We start from the raw sequence: 22,743 nt of genomic DNA, 5'->3' as shown, positions 1-22,743 counted from the left end.
TGAACTCGTCACCCGAAGCAAAGACAAGAAACCCCAAGGTCGTAAAGCAAGGGTACCCCAACATAGTCTGAAACTGAATCCCGCAGTGACAACTCCTAGTCTCTCCGCTTTGATCTCATGGGAGATAAAGCTAGGGAAGTCAAAGCAGGGACAAATTTAAAATGTTGACATCCTCAGCCAGCCACTCCAACCTCACTCCCTACAAAGTCCTAAATGGATGGAAGACACATTTTCAGGCTGTTTGATCTCACTCAGGCTTCCCCACCTCCAGTTTCTGGACATCCTTTTGTCTGTTTTGGCCCGGATTTTTCTCCAAGTTATCCCACAGAGCAGGACTGTGCCTCGGCAGTTGTCAGTCAACCTGATTGCTTTACTCCAGAAGGCCCTTTTTACACAAAAGGCCTCACTGAGGCAGAACGGGCTCACCTTTGATTTGCTCACCTCTCACATGTAAAAGTAGCTCGTACGCCTCTCCCGAGCACGGCTGCACTCGTGGATAACTGAAACGCAGTATATTGGGAAACAAGGCTTTTTAAAGCATTCTCTGGAAGGCAGGATCCTAGCTTGGGTTCTGCTCGAAGAAAGAGCTAAATGGAGCGAGCTGGAACGGAATTAGCCTCCAAGAACCCAGGGAAGGGAGAGTGGCAATACCAATTTGCTGGAAGGGATTTGGAGAGTAAACGAAGAGGAACGTTTGGATTGCAAAGATAGAAACAATTCACTTTGCATCATTTTCAGTCTTTGGAGTTCAGTAGGAAAGTATTATTATCAATCCACCAGAAAAAAGGAGAAGAGTGGCCCACACGGGCTCAGAATTGGCTGGTGATGGCACTGCAAGTAGTGGAGATGCTGAGAATGGACACTGTATCCCCACATGATGCTCTCTACAGATCTGGCTCTCCCTGGCTAAGTACAGCCTTCAGCCCTCTAGACAGGAACCTGCTGGACCACAGGGGAGCAGGCCTTGCCACTTTTTCCCGTGGGTTGAGCACACACAGACTAGCAAACATCAAACACCAATAAGCCCTCACACACCTGGTATGATATTGCCAATATCACTTCCGGGGGGATAGTAATTATGTCACAATTTCACGTCCCTGACTTACCAGGCCACACATGACAATACTACATGAGCACCTCCCCGTTGGGCCCCTGGCCTGGGCAGAACTCACCGGAGAGCCCCTGGATTACAGAGTGCTCTTTCCCCAACACCCATCTGACTGGCCATCACCACCCTAAAACTCATTAGGGCTCCCCACGGCCTAAAGCAATGGTCCCCGTGGTAAAGTTTGGGAAAAAAAGATGAAAATTTTTATGTGTGCTTAGCATTTTTTCTCACCCTATTTTGTTTTTAATTATTTGCCTGATTAGGAGGATGCTATTTTAGTACAGAAGTATATGTATATCATTTATAAATAAATACATATACAGTGCAAGCTCAAAAACAAGTTTATCAATAGGGGCCCGTCATTAAGAGTAGGCCGATCTCCAGCCAAGGGGCTACACTCAACCCCCTGAGCCAGGCACACCTGCCCTGTCTCCTGCGTGGGCCAACACTCCCAATCTCAAGAGGTGGGGGTTGGGGGCTCTGCCCACACCAATGAAAAATCAAATTTGCCTCTCACCTTTAACACTTCCTACTCCTCAGCTAACCAAACCACCAAGCTGATGCTCCAATTCTCAGATGCATCCCAAACCCATCTGCTGGTCTCCATCACCACCTCCAAGAACTCAACCAAGCAGCCATCCTTCCTCAAGCAGATTGCTGCAACAACTTACTTACTGATTCCCCTATAGCTACCTGGGGTACCCACAGCCACTCTCCATGTAGACTCCCAGAGAGATATTTTCAAAACGCAAACCTGATCATTTCTTATCCCTTAAACTCTTAAACAGATGGGTTCCCCAATCCTCCTAGGATAGGAATTTTTATCCCCACCAATGCAACTGTGGCCTCGCCTCTCCTCTCTGTCCCCTTCACTCTCTGCATTCCAGCCACCTTCTCCTTCCTCAGCACATGAAATGCACCATGCTATTTCCCTCCCTACGTCAAGCTCAGCCTCTGTGCTATTTTTCCAGGAAGTCTTCCCAAAACCCAAAGGAAACCTGGTTTTTTGGTTATGATTTTTTTAACATCCAATGCATCTTTGCAGCATTTATGGTAATCATACTTCCATCATGAATCAGGCCAGGCACTGTGGCTCACACCTGTAGTCCCAACACTTTGGGAACCCGAAGCAAGAGGATCACTTGAGCTCAGTAGTTCAACCAGCCTGGGCAACAAAGCGAGCTACCCACCTCTACAAAAAATTTTAAAAAACTAGCCAGGCACAGCGATGTGTGCCTGTGGTCCTAGCTACCTGGGAGGCTGAGGCAGGAGAACTGCTGGAGCCCAAGAATTCAAGGCTGCAGTGAACTTTCATGGTGCCACTGCACTCCAGCCTGGGAAACAGAGCAAGACCTTGAAAAAAAAAGAAAGAAAGAGAGAGAAAAGAAAAGAGAAAAGTAGTAAATCATGCAGTAAGTTGTTTAATGAGCGTGCCCTTGCCAGCCACCAACTTCACAAAGGCAGCAGGGACTGAGCTCTCATTCCCCAGCTTTGGGCCTGGTTCAGGACTGGAGCTCCAGATGTTTGCTGCATAATGAGCAAATCAATCTTCCCTCTGCTCTCCTCTGCACATTACACCCCAGTCTACAAAGAACAATGTGCTACACGCCCCCAAAAGCCAAGCTAACTGCTCCCACAGTTTCCTTAACTTGGAGGATCTCCTCCTCTCTCTCAAGATTCAGCTCACGAGGCCTCCTCGGTGAAGCCTGCCCTGCTTGCTCCATCCTCTGTGCCCCTCCTGTGCACGGCCACAGTCCCCTTCTAGCTCACATCCTGGTTTATACACCTGCCTCCCTGCTAGCCTGAGAGCAGCCAGAGGACAGGCTAATATCTGATTCTGTCTCCTCCAGGCCTAAGAGCATGCCGAGCAACCTCGCGTGTATCTGTACACGGCCTGTGCTGTGCTCATTGGCATAGATTCCCCCTTCCACCTTCCCTTCCAGAGAGTAACAATAATAGTTCACAAGTGCTAAGGCTTTTCTCACCTAGAAAGCCTATATCAGGTCTGCCCTGAAAAGAAAGCTGAGACACAGCCGACGGACACCGGCTCTCCACACAAGCACTGGCATCCACAGCTCCACGTCCGCAGTGGCCAAAGGGCCTGCACCTGCCCCCAGTTCACAGTTCCTGCTGCATACACAAGGCATGAGAAACGTGCTGGTGCCGACTTAAAACCATGTCATCGGGAGGGAGAGCATCATGGTCAACAGCAAATGCGTGAGGGCTTCATACCTGAGTGATGGGTTGATAGGTGCAGCAAACCACCATGGCACATGTTTACCTTGTAACAAACCTGCACATCCTGCACGTGTATCCCGGAACTTAAAATAAAATTAAAAAAAAAAAAAATCTCACCAAGGGGTGGGAGGCTGCAGGGGGATGGAGGACTCAGTGGGAAAGGAAGCAATAAAAAGACAGAGCTGTCTGCCAAACACACATAGGAACACTCTGAAACGGCAAATGGCCTTTGATCTGCTCTGCCTCAGTCAAGCAAGGCTTTTAAATTTCAGATAGTGCCAGGCGTGCATTCCAAAACCTAATGTGGGTCTCCGTGTCCCTCGGGGATTGGTCCTCCTCTTGTCCCTCCTCCCCTTCTCCTGCAGTGAAGTGGTTAATGTCAAGCAAGGGGAAACCCCAGTCCCCATCTCCTCAAAGCTGGACGGTGCAGGGAACTTCATCACCTTAGTTCCAGACCATGCATTTGGGCAGGCCTTGCCTCTTTTGCAGCAATTCTCCCTCTGTGGGAAACTGTTCAAATCTGAATGTCAACCTGTGGAGCTCAAATGTTTTCTTTCTTTTTCTCTCTTTTTAAGAGGCAGGTCTCACTGTTGCCCAGGCTGGAGTACAGCGGCATGATAATAGCTCACTGCAACCTCGACCTCCTGGGCTCAAGAGATCCTCCCACTTCAACCTCCTGAGTAGCTAGGACTACAGGCACATACCACCTCACCTAGCTAATTTTTGGATTTTCTGTACAGACGGAGTCTCACTGTTTCCTAGGCTGGTCTCCAACTCCTGGCCTCAATCGGTCCTCCCACCTCCACCTCCCAGAGGGCAGGCTTGAGCCACCGCACCCAGCCTCAAATGTTTTCTTGACGTGGCCCCATCTAGTCCGAGACTCGGTTCAACTCTCAGAACCCACTGGTCAAATCACTATGGAGCTGTTAACAGTAAAAGTAGCCCCCAGGAATAAAGTGCTAGCCACCTCCCAGGCACTGTGCTCAGTACTTTATGAACACTGTCTCCTGTAAACATTACAACAATCCTGTCAGGTAGATGCTCATATCGTATCATCCCATTTTACATATCAGGAAATTGAGGACTAGCAAAGTTAAGTGAACTCCCCAAGGTCAAGCAGCTAGGAAATTATTAGGCCAGAAAGAAACCCTAAGACTGCCTACCTCCTAAGCCTCGTCTCTTAAGCCCTAATCACCACTGCTTCCCACAACATGCCCTCAGTCTTCCCCCATCTTTGGGGAAATTGAAACAAGGAGCTGCAAGGCCATGTGCCTGAGGTCACGTTCAGCACATCAGCACTGGGCTAAGAGACCAGGAGGCAGAAGTCAGGTCTAGGCTGGGCCTGGAACGTTCATACCCATGGTCTGCTGTATACTCCCTCATGCCCCAAACCACCCTGTCAAAATGAAAACCAGGCCAGGCGCGGTGGCTCATGCCTATAATCCCTTTGGGAGGCTGAGGTGGGTGGATCACTCGAGGTCAGGAGTTCGAGACTAGCCTGGCCAACAGGTGAAAACCCACCTCTATTAAAAATACAAAAAAATTAGCTGGGCATGGTGTAGGGCGCCTGTAATCCTAGCCACTCAGAAGTCCGAGGCAAGAGAATCACTTGAACCCAGGAGACGGAGGTTGCAGGGTGCCCAGATTGTGCCACTGCATTCCAGCCTGGGCTGGAGAGGAATTTCATCTCAAAAAAAAAAAAAAAGGAAGAAAGAAAAGAAAACCAACCCAAAACCCCAGTCCACAGAAGAAAGATTCCTAACATGACGCAAGCCAAGAACAGGTCCCTTCCTCTCCAGGTCTCCTTTCTCCTGAGTGCGGTGGGGCTCATTCACTCTCTCTGGCCTCATCCTTTCTGCCACTGTCCCCCAGGAGACCGGGTCAGCTCTGGGAAAACATGGGAGCCAGGGAACCTTGAGCCTCAGCACAAAAATGAGGCGCCTTCGTTACCTGGCACTCACCAGGGATTTGCCTCAGAGAAATTCAAGCATCACCCAATTTGGAAACCAAGGAAGTGAGTCATGCCCTTTTTAGGAAGCTAGAGAGATGACCTTCACTTACAACAAAGGAAACTGAGGCAAACAGCAGCGGCAGCAAGCTGGGGAAGGTAGCAGCTCAGAACCCACACCCACCCAGGCTCTCTGGTCTCATTCCTCCCTCAAGTTCTAGGAGAATGCTTTGTACTTCTTTAGTAATTGGTCCCTCCTCTATCTTTCTCTGCATATTTCTTCTTTTGGCTTTTAAACCCAGAAACTTTCACCAAAAGCAGACACATGCAAAAAGGAGCCAGCCACGTTCGTGACAACAGTTGAAGCTACCTCATCAAGCAACCGAGGTCTAAACTGGCTCCTAATTAATATTAACCCTCCAAATCAGAGTCATGCTCAGAAAACCTTGGGTGAAGAGACGCCGGGCGGGAGGGGAATCTCCAATTTTCTTTTTACTTCATCTGGAAAATTAAGAGCACTGCTGATTTGAACAAGAAATCATCAAGGAAAGCAATCACAACTCCGCACGGCCCATAACTCGATGGACTTGGATGTGTAACCTGCCACTTTCATGTGCTGAAATTAAAATGATTGTGGCAAGAATAGCAATGATGACATGAGTTTGTCCCTCCTCCTTCAGCCTTAGAAAATGTTAAAACCCCTGCAGAACCTTCTGAAGGAGATCAGGTAAAAGATCTTCCTTCTTTGTCAAAATAAACCAGTAGAAAACTGGTCAAAGACTGCTATGCAGCCCTTCCCAAAAAGATGGTCCCCCAAGACTCTTCTCTCCGGAGATAATGAATTTGAGGGAGGGGAGAGGGACAGTGAACCCAGAGAACTGAAGGAGGGAGGGGGTCCTAGAGACCCTCCACTCCAAACTCAACACTTATTTGCTGTTTCTGCATTAATTACAATAAACTGCTGCATAGCCTAGTGATCCCTTAATGGAGCAGCAAATATGGCTTTTTCCCTATAATTAGTCAATGTAATCTACTGCTATTTCCCTCCTCCCGGCCACCCCTCTATCCTTCCCTTTCCACCCTCTATACACTAACGTTCACACGCACCACATCCCCTGCCCAGGATCCACTTATAATCGTGATCTTGTTCCCTGTTTCCAGCAATACCTGGTAAATTCCACCCAATGGACGTGAAATGAAGGGGACCCACACAAAGGGTATGCCCTAAGGTGTCGGGGGGCTTTCCTAGCCCTGAGGATAGGTCTGAGCATCAGCATCTCCCAGGCCAATGGCTGGGAACAGTGTTCATTTCCTGAGCTCTACCAATCTTATTCCCACTCACAGGACAGGGCTCATAGGTTTGTAGATCAAAACCTAATATTCTGTATGCCCAAGCAAAAGGTTCTATGAAAAAGTAACCCTTGCCCCCAATCCCAAGGTTCTCCCTCACTCCCTCCTAGCTGGGACTCTTTCATGTCTGTGAAGTTACTCCCTCCTCTTGGACCATCCAGCCCTGTGTTTCCAGTTCCCACCAAGTGTCAAAGGAACAAAGGCATCTTCAAAGGCTGGGGACACCATCTAAGGTTCCTGACTAACTGAAATGATTTCCCTGCCCTTGAAAATGTGAGTTTTGTGAAATGAAGCTTGCTAAAAGGATAACAACACCCTCTTTCATGGTCTGCTTTTTCTCTACTCAGCCCTCTAAGGACTTATCAACTAACTTCAGCTATTCTCATCACCAGCAAGAACAGAACACTTTGTATCTTTCCCGTGTTCAAGATGGCTTTAAAAATTCTCTTTTGCGGGTTACGGAGAAAAGAATTCGCATTTGGTCAGTATCAACCATACGACAGGTGCCTTATTTATACGGGCTCATTTAATCCCCACAATTCTATTATTCCTCCTTTTTTTAAGTGCAGAATTGAAGCCCAGAAAGGCTGGAGCACCTTCCTGAAGTCACAGAATTAGTGGCAGTAGTCAGGTTTCAAACTAGGTCCTCCTGAGTCCAAAGCCTGTGCTGCCAACAAACCACACACTTTGTCACAGCACATACACGTGTCTGAATCCGAATCACACCGTAATTCTACCCAAGTCACGTATATTCATATGCATAAACACACAACCACGTGTGTGTCTTCTTTTGTATGTCTGAAACATGACCTAAGGAAAAATACGTGAGGCAGAAGACAGCAGTACTTACAGTTCTCCAACTACTACGTAAGGCAGGCATGGAGCATTTCCCCCAACCTGCCACAGGACGCGACCCTTTCCAACCACACCGCAATTCACACACCCATACGCTTCTTTACACTGCAGACACCGTTCTAAGCACTTTAAGATGTGAACTCCCATAATCCTTGTGACAACCCCAGGAAGGTGAGACCATCATCATCTCCATTGTACAGATGACGAAACCAAGGCATAGACTATTTAGATAGCTTGCTCAAGGTCACCCAGCCGCAGTGGCAGAGCAAGGATTCAAAGTCTGGTTCCAGAGGCCATGTTCTTAAACCCTCAGCTAGAACACCTAGAGAAAAAGTAATAAAAATAACGACAGTCAGTGAGTAAAACGCAGGGTGATGGGGCTGCGGGGGATCCAGCCTGTATTTGCAGCTTTGTTTTCCCATATTCTCAGGCCCCCACCTGTATGACATCACGTCAAACACAAGCTGGTTTTATGATTTCTCTATTGTGAACGAATTCTTCTATCGAATCTCTCCTGTCAATATGTGAGACAAGACCCAGAAGGCCCAAGGAGCAGGTCTCTAGGAAGCTTTTTCGAGCCCCACACAGGGGTAGATGTTTGAGGGTGCTAAAGTTCAAATTCTCAAAGCACTTCCCCCGACACTTGGGAGTTTTGTCTGGGCAGCTCTGAAAAAAAAAAAAAACGGTCATTTCCCTTTAACACAATCAGTCCTTCTCTTGGGATACCCGGGGGGTCTGATCATTCTCACTCCACCATCTCTTTATGGCTTGGGGAAAGACCCAGGTGACTGTTTCCATGGTACCTTCTACTCTAATCCACTGGGGTCATGCTGCAGAGGGGCAGCTTGGAGGGCTAATGCCATGAACGCGCAGGCTTTGAGCAAACAGGGTGACGTGGCGATAAAGGCAATCACAACATGCTAACGTGACGGCCTGCCAAACACAAGCTGCCCAGGCAGGACTTGTGCTCAAAAGAACTTCAATTGCATTCTTTCAGCAAGTGCAGCAGAAAAATTCATAATGAGGTCCCACCCACCCACACCCCCACAATGTCAGTCTGTTCTGCAGTTGTGCAAATCCAGTAAAAAAAAATTTTTTTTAATCATTTTTAACAAGAATATGGGACGTGTATGGATGTTAACCTGAACATCGTGTACTGCAGGGAAAAACAATGATCAAGTCCAAGGATTTTTATTTTCAAAGCAATTTAAGTAAGGCATTCTGCCATAATCAGCTTTACTACCCCTATTAGTACAGGAAAACAAGTTCTGAACCTGGCTCCCTAGTGAAAAATGCAAAATTTGTATAATTAAAATTATACTTGTGAAATTCAAACACACTTTAATTTCCTAAGGGCCCCCTAATCAAGTCAGAAGTTCTTACTAAAACCAATTATCTGCTTTGGAAAACAGAAGAGGCAACATATACACGTAGCAATCTCGTGGAGACTCACAACCCAGTTTTTCCTAAGTGCAAGCATCCTAATTTGATCCTTTTTTCCCCAGGTAGGAGAGATGGTGAATCCACAAGTTAGTTTTTATTAAGTAGTATATCTGAAAGTTGAAACATTTTTTCTTTGTTTGTTTGCCTCTAGCTACAAAAAGGACATATTTGAGAGATATCCCAGAGGGAACCGAGTTGAAAGGGATTTAAAAAAATAGACTGTATCAGTAAATACACACACTGTTTCCACACACTCCACTGTACCCCAGGCCCCATCTGGCTATTTTTCTTAAGATGTCAAGCAGTTTTTCAAAACCCTTGCCCAGTACTGTTTAGAATGGTCACTCTAATGGCATGGTGAGAAATGGGATGAAAATACTAGCTTCCTCGGTGAAACCAGTTTGCAACTGAGCCAGGTCCTCTCAAGGTCCTAGCCAGGAAATCGGCAAGACCCAGGTCTCTCACCTTCTTCTGCCCGGAACGTTGCAGCTTTTCTTGAGTAACTGGAAATCCTTGCACAAGAGCAACATGGAAATACGGATTACTTTCCAAGACACTAAAATATTTAAGAAGGAGTTGTTGCAATGTTTCATTTATGCCACCAATACGAAGTGCCATCGATCGAGGGCCTTTGGAGGGGCAGGATCTGTACACCCACAGGTTTTCTTATCCCGTCTCCCTGGAATTCATTTCAGAAATGAGAATATTGACGTGGTTTGCTGTTCCAGCAGTGCCCAGCTCTGTGAAGCTGGCCTGACATGCCACCCAGCCAGGCTCCAGCAGATATCCAGAAAGTAAAAACAAAATGCCTCTAAGTTGAAAACTTTACTTTTCAGCAGGTGGGAATAAAGGACAAAACTCAGCACACGCAGCCATTCTAGGGTGGCGAACACCACAGTGAACCTGAACAGGGTTTGGTGTTAAAAATTCCATCTGAAGACTTAGGAAACACAACTTGTGCATGCACAAACACACACCGGCACCCACGCAAGCATGCAGAAGGAAACACTCAGCTGAGAGCGAGTCATGGGAACTGCTACTTGGCTGGTTCCTTGCCTCCCTCCCACCAGAGCGGTCACCTCATTAATGTCACTCAGCATCACATTTTGCTACACTAGGTCTTTCTGCACCCTGCTCCCCCAGGCAGCCCAAAAGCCCGCTTCCATTGTAAACTTCTGTGCTTTAGGAAATTATCAAAAGCTTTGATGGGAGAAAAGAAAAAACTTTTATAGGGCCTCCCTCCTCACTCTTTCCCCTCCTCCAGTTTCTTTTCTTTGGTGCTTTATTCAACATCACTACACACACAAATCATGCTCTGAAAGTCGTTTACAATATGTCAGCTTAAAAAAAAAAAAAAAAAAGATTGCAGTGGCCCGTCTATTTTGCAATTGCCCAAAGAGAATAATTCATTTCGGTGGAGGGTATGGATGAAGCCCTGAATACATTCCTACACCGTTTTCTGCCCTTCAAAACAATAAAAATGTAAAAACCCAGACGAAGGAAGGCCCAAGGTGGCAGGAACGAGAATCTCTTGACCCCCAAGGAATTTATTCTCCTAGATCTTCTGAAGCACTCTCTCCCCAGAATGCATCATCAAGACCATTTTATTAGATTTTTCTAAACCCTTGAAATTGTCACATAATTGAAACAGAAACAGCAATTTAGAGCTCTTAAATGGATTTCTTAAAAAGAAGACTCTGTGCTTGCCCAACATCCCCGTTCCTTGGCTGCCCATACCCCTAACCTAAATTTAAGGTCCTTGCACACAAAACCCTATTTATCTTATAAATCCTCCCCTGCCATAAAAGTTACACATTCCCCTAATGCCTTAGATTTCAGGACGTTTGAGAGAAACTCATCCCAGACAACAGGCTAAAAAAAGAATCCATTAGCATTAACTTGCCTGTCACAGCCAGTGACAAATAAATGAATGTGATGCTTTCAGATCAGTCATTGGTAGAGCTACCCCCAGGCAGATAAAGACCAGTACTGGGAGAGAGAAGACTCATGCCGAGACCTCTCACACAGCAGTGTCTCAGCTGTTCCCTAGCTGCTCCCGGGGACTTTACTCTCAGAGGCAGCAAAAACACAGGCATCAGATACGGAAAAGGAAATGAATTCCTAATGCCCATCAAGCTTCCCCAAGATAAAGGCTGCACGCTATCTCGCCTTGAGAGCCAGGACCCCACGAGCAGGCCAAGCCACTGACACAGAATTTTCCAATCTCAATGTGCTGTTCTATCCCTCACCCTAGAAAGGAGCAACAGTGCTAATCAACGCATGAGCTGCTCGGTTAGAAGGTCCTCTGATGATGGGGGCTGTGCCATCTCTTGGGGACAGCTACAGATGAGGAATGCTTATACTGTCCCACAATGTGCAGCTATCACCCTAGGCCATTCATATGCATTAACTTAGTCCATCTGACCCTTAGAAATTCTACAATGGAGGGACTGTTGCTATCCCATTTAACAGATAAAAGTGGAGGCGCAAAACCACTAAATGACTTGTCTAAAACGTCATAGCTAGTAAGTGGCACTTACCTATGCTAAACAGGCTCTCAGAAAATAGGTAATCAAAATTAACCTGAAGCTTTCCAGCTACACTATCACAAACTCTATTCCTCAGCCTGAGCATTTCATAGCCATCAGGCCAAGTGGCCACCTAAACTCTACCCACTCACGTTGGATGCAGCAAGGCTTAGCGGAGAGGAGAACAAAGTCTGGGGATTCAGAGACTTTGGTCCAAAGGCCAACCCTGACCCTTACTAGTTCTATGGTCCCGGGAAAGCTGTTCGCCCTCTCAGGCCCCAGTTTACCCACCTGTCAAAAGGAGATATCAACTATTTCAAAGGATTGTTGCAAGAATTAAAGGACATTAAGTATATAGTCTCGGTACTATGCCCGTAACATATAAACTCACAAGAAATGACAGTCATTATTCCGAATTAGGATTTTTCTTTTTTAAGTATTCAAAATCTCACAGTTAAAATAAAGCAGGAAGGGAGCAGCCAGGCATCCACCCTAAGGCTAACATTCCAGATGGTTAGAAGCTTGGTGCTATCTTCAAAAGAAAGGGAGAATGGAGGCTATCTTATTCTACTCCATATGCAGTGGGACATCTGTCCCAGTTGGACCGACCAAGTGAGGCCGCTGCTACAATATATCACAGAGTGCTCTGCCCCAAGACCACACCTGCTCACTTCACATCACACGGAAAGCAGAGATCGTGATTCAAAAAAAAAACATATTCTTCTCCAAGCAGCCGCTCAGCCAAAGGCGACCCCAAGCAGATACCACCCATGAAGTCAAAGGTCAGACTGCTCTGAGCCACAGGACAAACATGCTGGCGTTACACAAGCAATCTGTGATGTCCACATCAAGAAATGATATCTCACTGTCTACACATGGTGAGGTCATGATCACAGCTTAAATAAGGATAAAGAACAGGACTTTGGAATTGTGTCTATATGGTCTCTTGTTAAGGAGGAAGAGGAGAGGATAGAAGGTAGAAACAAGAGAATGAGAGAGCTCTTTGTAAGCAGACACACATCTCAGCAGTGGAGGTGGCACCTGCCAAGAGCGTCACTCCTGAAGAAGAAGAGTCTATGGCAAGAGAGACTCTGGCCAGAGAGAACACAGTCTGAATTAAGCTTAAGCCACAAGCCCAGGGTGGAAGTTCTCCAGGCAACTGCACCAGCCACTGTCCTATCAGTGACCCCAGCCTCTATACAGGTCCAAATGAGCTCAGCGCATCCAACAGAGCCTCCCCATACACCCGCAAAGACTCACAACAGGTTCCCCAGCATCTATCAGTTTGCTTTGCCTGGCCCTTAAGGCCTTCTACAACCTGGCCCCAAGCTACTTGGCAAGCCTCATGCCAGACCACTCTGTAGCACACACCCTTTGCGACACCTGCACATCCTGACCTTTCCTAGTTCCCAGCAGGAAGAAAGAACTGCATTCCTGCCATAATTCCTTCCTACCTGATCTTCAAGATCTGGGGCAAAGACCACCTCTTCCTAGAAGCTTAGATCGCCCTTCCTCAAAATGCTGTTCCTACCTTTTTTACTGTGCGTATCCCATCCTTTCCCATATCACAGGGCGCCCCTCCTCCTAACCTGAAGCTAATGTCCTTAAAGACAAGAACTGTGTTTCCTCTGTCATTTTTCATTCCCTCTATTTAAATGGAAGTCCATGATGTACAAAGGTGCAGGAGTAAGGGCTAAGGATGGGGGCGGGGAGGGTTATTAGTAAAATATGCTTGTGTCCAATGGAAGAGATGAGGCATGAACCTAAATATCATAAAACTCAGAACAAAGTGCCTGACACCGTCCTGGGTGCCGAGCAGAAACGGTAAACAATCACTGAACTGCTGAAAGCGACACGTGACTGTACGACAAGATAGGGTCCACCTCACTCCTGCCATCGCTCTTCCCTGGCTTTGGTGATCACACCTGACAGCATGTTATATACTTACCTGTTTGCTCACTGCCTATTTGCCCCACTAGAGCAAAAGTTTGGTGAGGGCAGGCACTTTGTCATATTCTCCACACTATCCCCAGAACTTTGCACAGTATCTGGCATACAGTCGGCGCTTGTTTGGTGAATAAATGAATGAGTGAATGCCTAGCACAACACGCGACAGACGTATGTGCTCCTTAAGTTTTTGCTAATTCATTTTTGGAAGGGGCTTATCCAAAGAAAAGGCACGTGCTGTGGAAATCCAAAGAAGTATTACTGCTTCCACAAAGAAGCAGGGTCAGCTTCGTGATGATGATGCAGTTGCTTTCAAAGAGGGGTCTGCTGTGTACAAAGAAGGGAAGGGCAGTGCAGAGAGGGAAATCTGTGCAAGGACGGGTTTCTCAGAGAAGGGTGAGCGTTCAGTTTCAAGGCGGCAAAAGCTAGAAGAATTGAGAGATAAGGTGGAAAAGACCCCGGGGTACAGATTTTGAAGGACCTTAAGTACCAAGCTAAGACGTTGAGACTGTGTTCCATGTGCATCAGGAGCACTGAGGGTTTCCTGAATCCCTCCAAAAGTGGGTGCACACACAGAGTTGGTGATTAACAAGGATTAACCCAGCTCTTGTTAAATGAACACACTAGATCAAACGGGAAGAGAGAGATGATGAACTACATCTCCCCTGTGTGTTCTTGGGGCTTTTGGCCGAAGATTGTTTGGGTTTAAAAATACAAAATAGGACATGAAGAATGGACGCCACCCCAAGAGGCACCCGAGATGGTCAGCTAGTTCCTCCGAGACTGCCTTCTCCTCCCTTCCCGGGTGGCAGAGGAGGCTCACCTGTCTGCCAAAAATCATCTGACACAGAACACAGGAGCTTCATCGTCCTAGGAGACTGACCTTAACAATGAAATGAAAGCATGTGAGGAACGGCCAAATCCAGGGAAAGGACATCTGTAGGACAAGGTGCCCCTCCTCCTTGAGCTGACACCTGCTACTGTCTTGGAACACAGGAAGGAGCGGTGCTCACCGACAAGAGAGAAGCTAAGCCACTAATCCTCCCAGGTCCTCGCTGTTGTGGAAAAGGGCTGCAGACACACCATCGCATCCTCACTGGGAACGAGAAAACCCACTGGCAGGCCGGTTCACGGTGGCTGCCGAGATGACAGCTGCAGATCATCCAAGATGGCAAGATGCTAGAATGACCTGACCCACAGCAGCAAGGGAAGGCCAGATGCCGAAAACTCACCCTTCGCCCTTGAGAAGCTGCCAAGAAACCACTCCTCCAGAACACGAGGTGTGCATGTACATGCTTGGGCTGCCACTGCACCCATCTGGACGCATGATCAGCAGAGAACCTTCCAGGGCCCTGAAGCCATGTCAGAGGACACGATGGAAACAGGAAAACCTGGCTGCTAGCTCAGCCCTGTTACAACCTAATTGTGAACCTGAAGCAACCAACGTAACTCTACTGGGTAGCAGCCGCCTCCATGGTGAAGAAGGCAGGCTGGATTTGCTTCGTTCATTTAGTTACTAAACACCAGCCACCAACAGTTCCCTGCCCTCAGAAAGCTTACATTCCAATTAAGATCTTTCTTCAGTCATTTCACCATTGTACTTTTTCTCATCTTATTAAAATAATTCTATGCCCTGGCATGGTGGCTTATGCCTGCAATCCCAGCACTTTGGAAAGCCGAGGTGGGCGGATCACCTGAAGTCAGGAGTTTGAGACTAGCCTGGCCAACATGGTGAAACCCGGTCTCTACAAAAAATACAAAAATTAGCTGGGCATGACGGCAAGTGCCTGTAATCCCAGCTACTCAGGAGGCTGAGGTGGGAGAATTGCGTGAACCCGGAAGGCGGAGGTTGCAGTGAGCTGAGATTTCACCACTGCCCTCCAGCCTGCATAACAGAACGAGACTCCATCTTAAAAATAATAATGATAAAAATAATAATTCTGTAATAATAAGATCAACAGACATTTGTGGGGTGCTATTTTATGCCAGGCTCCCAGTGAAGAATTTTGCATTTATCCTCCAAACAACTCCAGGTGGCGAGTACTATATTCTCCCTCTTCTACAGAGGAGGAAACTGAGGCTGGGGAGGCTTAAGTGACTCGCCCTTGGCCACCCCGCTGTGACTGAAGGCAACTAGAAACAGGTTAAAGCAGTGAGATCTCCCTGGATCAACAGATGAGGTTCTGGCCTCTACATTAAGGAACAAAATGGCAATTCGGAAAAGGTGGAAATGTTTTCTTATACACAAGGATAATTAAGACAGATGGTGAATAGATCCAGACCTCGCTCTTGCTGAAAGATGTTAAGGAGTCTCTTGTTTCCTCGACACACAAGAAAAGAACCCATGAGCTCAAGCAAAACTCTTCCAGGCAGCCAACGCTCCAGTCCAAAGGGAGCAAAGAAAGAACAGGGAGGGATGGATCCCCATCATCCTCGTGTCTCCAAAGGCTTCAAATTAAGTCATCTTTTTAGAGGAGCACGATCATTTTAATTTTTAAAAAGATAAGGAGGGGAACTCTTACATATTTTACAAAATGAAATAATCATCCAGAGAAATAGGAGGATATAGAATGAACCAGTCTTCTTCCCCTGATCAAAATATACTTCACTAATTAACGGCCTCTAGTCTCCAAAGAGTCGCCCCACTCTACTTCACTTGAGATGTGAACATTTACATCGCAAAGGGGGATAAATAAACTGCAGGATTCAAAACCTTTCTTTGGTGGCTCATTAAAATTCTTGTCTAAACAGATTTTTATTTATATGGTACATTAGAGAATATTATGACAGTACTAATATAAAATCTGTTCTTCACTGCCATGGATTTTCTTTCGTTTTAAGTTACAGTTTCTTTCCACTAGTCTTGTTTTAACACCTCCACGGAATATTTCTCTGGCGAGCGTTAGCAAGGAGGGACAGCCAGAAAGCAGAGAAACGCATTTGAACTGAAACACACACTGACGTATCATTTACAAGCTCCTTGCCCAGCCCACGAGGAGGGGCAGGGTTCCCTCTGCCACTGTGACCTGAACACAAAAACGCAAAAGTTTTATTGGAGGGAAACAAACAATAAATAAATCAGGCTCAACTTTAAGTTCTATGCTCCCGCCAGCCGGGTTTTGGCCCCCAACACTGACTCCAGTCTGAAATCCTGGTGGTCAGGCTCAAATTCTGTTGGAAAATCACGGTAGACAGGGAAGACACTTTCTCCCCACCCAGTCCCAATTCCCAACCACCATACAACCTTGGCAATTATTCTGTTGCCTCACTGGGGTTGAGCAACTCCAGAACCATCTGTAAAGATGGCCTGAGGAGTCGGATGGAAAGATATAAGACAGTGTCACACATTGGGATAACATGACGGGGCAAGGCAAATCACCCAGGCCCAGGAACGCGGAACTTCAAAGTCCTGGGCCTCTGGCTACGGTTCCTTCAGCACAGCCCACTGACCTCTCTGAGCCCATCTCCTGTTGCAGAACAGAGGGGCCATCCCTGGAGGTACCCCAACAGCATGGCACATTGGTGAAGGGTCCAGTTCGACAGCCAGGTTGCCTGTGTATGGCTCCTGACATCCATCTGTGCCTCAGTTTCCTCATTTATAAAATGAGCTAATATTAGTAGTCTCCTCATAGGGCTGTGTGAGGATTAAATGGATTAAGAAAGTCCCTGCAATAGTGCCTGGCATATACATTCAACTAATATCATTATTATTACTCAACCTCTCACAGGATTGATGTGAGGACCTAATAAAAATGACAGTAAAAAGTAGCAGGTTGGCCAGGCACACATCTATAATCCCAGCACTTTGGGAGGCAGAGGTGGGAGGATAGCTTGAGCCCAGGAGTTCAAGACCAGTCGGGGCAACATAGTGAGCTCCCATCACAAAAAATAAAAGATAAAAAATAAAATAGCACGTTAATGCTTCTACAGCATTACCATGCAACATGTCTTTTTTTTTTTTTCAGTCCCTTTACCTTTATTTATTTAATCTGCAGAAAAACTCTATGAGATGGCAAAGCTAAGGTTCAAGGAAGTTAAATGATGTTCCAATTGACACAGCTAAGGAGTGGCACCATCAGCATCTGAACCCAGGCCGTCCCGCTTGCAAACAACAACCAGAACAATAATGAGGAAACAGACAATAAAAATAATGGCAATGACAAAAACTTTTGCCGGGGACCATGGTCTTTTACTCTTCACAAAAACCTTCTGAGAGAGCTATTGTCATCACTCCTGTTTTACAGATGGGCACACTGAGACTGAGAGAAGGTCAGGGGCAACAGCCAAATGCCCCAGGAGACGGAATTCAGATGAAGATCATGAATAGCAGAGTCCTCTGTAAAGTGAAGTGTGTCATACACGGGAAGGTGTTATTATTAAATCCCTAGAATTCATGGAAAGATGTTTTCCCCCCACTGGTTTCATGTTAATTCACCTACTGACATTCCAGATGTGGAGCTGGGGGTTGGGAAAGGAATGTGTATACTTTGACAAGTTTGAAAACTATTCTGTCTCTTTTTCAAGTTGAATGCACCACTGCAGAGTATATTAAAGTGAAATACTGCTTTCCACGTTTAAAAACAAAGTTAAGGAAGGGGGACCACAAGGGGGAGAGGAAAACAGGTCAGACTCATGGTTTTACCAAGTAAGGGATTTTTCCAGCTTCCCTCTTGGGTAATCTGATACAAGCTCTGAGTGATCAAATGACTAACCTGGAAATTGAAAGATTCACACTTATGGAAGAAACAGCAGTTCTTCCAAACCCAGGAAGTACTGCTAACTCTGGGAAGCCCTCTGAAATGTGAAGGATCACAGACAGTTTGGGAAGTAAATAAAACAATAATGACAATTCCAAAGTTTGTGCGAAGTACAGAAATGACCTAGTCTCTTTAGTTCATTCATTCCTATCATTTGCTTAAGCATTAGAGGAAAAAAAAAGCCTTAAGAAAATATTTCATAGTATTCACTTAAAAAGTTGTGTTTCCTTCTTTAAAAAAGGGAGAAGAAAGAGAACAAGGAGGGAGGGAGAGAAAGAAGGAAGGAATCAATCAATTAATCAAGTGGTAAGCTCCAAACCTGAAATTCTCAAAGTATCGTCACAATCACCAACTTTTTCTATGCTAATGCACAAAACCATTCCTCCCTTTACACAATTAAAAGGTTCCACTTCTGGGAGACGATGCTTAAAGAAATAAACTGGTTTGCTAAAGCCACAACCCCTTCCCTTTATGACTTACAATCAGAAGCTTCAACTTATTCCCTTTCCCTAAAAGAATGACAAATTCAGAAGGTACATAGAAGCATTTCCTCCAGTGCTACATGGGGAAGAAAAAAAGTATGACTAAAGTATCAATGTAACATGTAAGCCACAAGCCTTTCCAATTTAACCTTCCTGCTTCATGCAGCTGTGTTCTCATAGCCACACCTGGCAAGCTCAGTAAAAACTATGTTAACTACACACTTCTAAAAAAGTGAAGCCCTATCTCGATTCTTTAAGCAAGTCTTGTAGTACCACTCCTACAAGGTTACAACATTTTCAGGACTTCTCCACCCAGGCACCAGCACTTGCACAAATGAGAAGCACTGTTGGTTTCAAGTATGCCCTGACCTATCCAACCAACCTGAAACCAAGATACCCACTGCTACCTCTCTCAGATTTAAGGCTTTACAGGCCTAAGAAGTTGTTTTTTTACCAACAAAGGATCAGCTGTTTACTTAAACTCTACTCCTCTCCATAAACGCCAAGTTGTAAAGCCTCAAAAGAGTACCCTCCAAAAGAGTCACAAGGAAACGTTCGACTTTTCCTGATATGATTTTAACCAAGGCTCAAAAAATAAATAGAATACTTGCAAAAAATACGGCAGTGGATGGAGCCACGCCCTCCCGCTAAGCATCAGACTCGTCCCTGCCCCCAGGGGGATGTTCAGAAGCCACCTTGGGATGGCTAACTTAGAGACGCATGGTTATCTCACAGGACTACTTGCCCGGCCTGTTGCCATCATTTGCTGATACCCCGAAGGAACAGTGAATACCAGGCTTCAACAGTTCATTGCCAATGCTGTTTGAAACTTGAAATTCTTGGCAATCATCTCTGAGTGCTAAAATCCTACTGTTGATTCTCCTACTTACCTTGGGTTGCGCTCGACGAGGAAATGCAACTTTGGGGTCAATCTGGGAAAAAAATAGAAAAGCAGGAATCAATAAAGTACTTTAAGAAAAGGAAAAAATATATGATTAATCACCTAATTATTAATCACTCATTTCTCAGGCTTATAATACAGCTTTTAGTAACTTCTCAGGCAACTCGAAAGTTTCTTAAACTTTAATCTCAACTTCAACCTTTCCTCCAATACATCTTATAACTAACATAGCTAGCCAGCCTTTCTGAAATGACCCACCATGCATTTCAGTGTGTGATGCTCTTAATAAACCAAATCTTATGTATTCTTATTTAAGCAAGGGCTTCTTCTTCCAGACACTGAATATTAAATGGTATCTGCATCCAATTTGCTATGCGTGGATGGAAGAAAAGATGGGAGCATCATTATCATTGGGGAAAAAATCATAACCTGAAAATTAAATGTAACTATTCTCTAGCAGTAGGTAATTGGATGGTATTTCTTCTCCCTGATTATAACTCAACAACACAGGAGGAGAAGGAGATTCCAAAAATTTTTTAAATCAACAACATCCAAAAACTCCCCATAGACAACTAACACAATGCTCTGCTTGAGTTAATTAATTCATTTTAGCAAAAGTAAATTTACTCAGGATTAATCAAAAAGATCTGTTCTGTAGTTACACCTCAAAAGATTACAAAATAATTTTTTTAAGTGAAGAAAATGAAGCTAAATCCACTTGGATTTTAAAAACAGGGGGTAAAAATCTATGCTCAACCTAAACCCAAATGAGAAAAGACAGCCCAACTTGGGGAGGGCACAAAAGAAAAAACAAAGTAACTGAACAAAAGACGTAGTCAGAATCTAGTGCAACAAGCAGGGGATTCCCCCACCCCAACCTCAATCCGAATGGAAAAACATCCTCCAGTCCAAATCAGACATTTGCAGAACACCTGATGCTCAATCAGGGTCTAGCTGTACCACTCAGAGCAATTCTCCCCGGAAGCATGTGAATCTAACAGGCTGATGTGAGGGAGGAAAAAAGTGACTGCGTAGATGAAAAGAAGAGGAAAGAAATTTGAAAACAGTCCCATTGTCAGTTTTCATTCCATTTCTAAATGTCACAAATCTTTGGGCAAAAATGTAACACAGAGAGTAGTATAAACGTTGCTCCTACTTTATTTCTAGGCTTTGGCTTTCATATTAAAATTGTTTCCTTTTAAAAAGTAAATCTGAGCTTTGTTTTCACTTCTGCCCTAAGAGGGGGAAAAAGAAAGAGTAATGCCCTGGAGGAAAGTATGGAGGTGGGGGCGGGGGTGGGATACAAGGATAATTCATTTGTTCCTTGACTTACATCACCTAAGGTCCCAGCCAGAAAGACATATGAGGATTTACTGCTGTTATTACGGTGGCTTAAAGACCTCGCGAAATCTGCAATGCGTCTCCTACCTTTAACCATCACCTGAGAAATGAGAGATTACTTTTCGAAAACTAAAGTAGACAAAAATCTCTGATCTAGAAAACTACCCTTTCGTAAAGATTAACATTACTGTATCTACAGGTGTGTCCAGCGCTGACTAGCGCTTGTCTAAGAGAGAAATACAACAGGTGTGGATTTTCCATTCTGTTGACCAAACGTAAGACAGAGATGTCTTTTCATAAACACTCCCCAGAGGATTTTTTTTTAGTTGACCGGCACACTATTGCAATCAGAAATCACCTTGTTTATGGGGTAACAGGTGTGAGGGATGTCGAGGGAGGTGCCAGGAGCTGGAAGAAGTAAGATGCAATGAAGAAACTGAAGTACTAAAAAAAAAAAAAAAATTTAAATCGCAAAATGAAAAAGCCAATTCAGAACTCCTGGATGGTGTGTGGCCATATCAGCGCATTGTATCACGATCGGAGTCCTCAGTGTGCAAAGTTTGCACGCTGAAGGAGAGGAAGGGTCAAGCATGGCAAATCCCAACCTTTTGCACATCCCTGGCAACTATTTTTTTAAAAAACAAACAAAAAAGAAAACTACCAAAAATTAAAACATTAGTTAGTTAGGTACAGCTCTACTTACTGTATCTACAAGTCCTCTAGGAAAAGACTAGGGTACTATTTTGGATGTGAATGGCCGTTACCTAAACAAAGCTTTTAAGGTAACAGTAAACAAGATCCTCGTTTCCATGTCAATAAACCAACCGCTTCTGCCTCCTGCACTGAACGTTGAAACAAAGTCAAAAGCTAGGTTACACTAAATAATAGTGACCAAAACACGTCTACAAACAATAGGGAGGGAAACTACAGGCTTTGCCCCCGATACAGAGGAATACGACCCACCAGCCACCACAGAAACCAAATACTGTTTCTCCCACCCAGGTAGCAAGAGGGGGTGGATGATAAATTCCTAAATTTGCCTTGAAAAGATTTTCCTCTTTAATTTCACTAGCTTTTTGAAATGTCTAGCCAAGAAATCAAGGAGAGAAAAACTCTTCAGACATCCATTATCATCCTACAAATGATTTCTGAAATTAAATTACCTAAAAGTACAAAAAGGCTGGGCTGCATGCAAGCTATGACAAGTCCAGTACAATTAATAAAGCAACTGAGAGTGTAGGTGGGTTTCTTTCTTGGGAGAAGGCACGCACACCTCATCTCTTTGATCAGAGAAAGAGGGTGAATTTGCAAAATCAATTCAAGTGCACCGAAGGTTGCCAGGTTTCTTTCTTTTCTTTCCTTCTCTTCCATTCAGTGTTAAAGCCAAAAGGGACTTGAAAGATCACCTGGGTCCACTTCTTTTACAGAAGAGGAAATTGAGACCCAGAGGTAACGATTGCTCCCGTTCATAAGAGGCGGATGGAGGTAGAACCCCATCTCTGGCCTTGTACCACTACCCCAACACAGAGGAGTGAAGTTCATGCAACCCAGCACTACAGCCCAATGTCATCTTAAGGCCTCTGCTTTGGGCAGACATATATTAATAAAAGCCATGGGGAAACTCTGGTAGACATAAAGGGAAGGGAGGAGAGGCAGGAAGCCCACACAGGGGCTAAATAAAACACTGCAAACTCCCCCTCCCATTAAATGTATTGTTATATACAGACACTCTTCCCTTCCCCTTCTGACCTCTGACTGGCAACTTTTCCCCCTTCTACTCTCAATTTTTAAAACTTCTAATGTACAAAAGTACCCACACTCAAATGAAAGGATCTGAGAAAGAAA

At 45.2% G+C, this 22,743-nt stretch overlaps 1 protein-coding gene across 11 annotated transcripts in view; it reads right to left on the bottom strand.

Moving 5' to 3' along the window:
* Positions 1-22,743, bottom strand: part of MSI2 (musashi RNA binding protein 2) — a 431,644-nt gene that overhangs the window by 406,464 nt on the left and 2,437 nt on the right. For all 11 annotated transcript variants that reach the window (XM_021672790.2, XM_021672793.2, XM_021672791.2 and 8 more), the window contains exon 5: positions 19,547-19,588. In XM_021672790.2, the coding sequence (XP_021528465.1) occupies positions 19,547-19,588 (42 nt within the window). The remainder of the gene's footprint in view (positions 1-19,546; positions 19,589-22,743) is intronic.

This window comes from Aotus nancymaae, unplaced genomic scaffold, assembly GCF_030222135.1.
Source record: "Aotus nancymaae isolate 86718 unplaced genomic scaffold, 86718_ANA_hifiasm-v0.15.2.pri h1tg000072l, whole genome shotgun sequence".
NCBI lineage: Eukaryota > Metazoa > Chordata > Mammalia > Primates > Aotidae > Aotus > Aotus nancymaae.
This window is presented reverse-complemented; position numbering and strand designations above follow the sequence as displayed.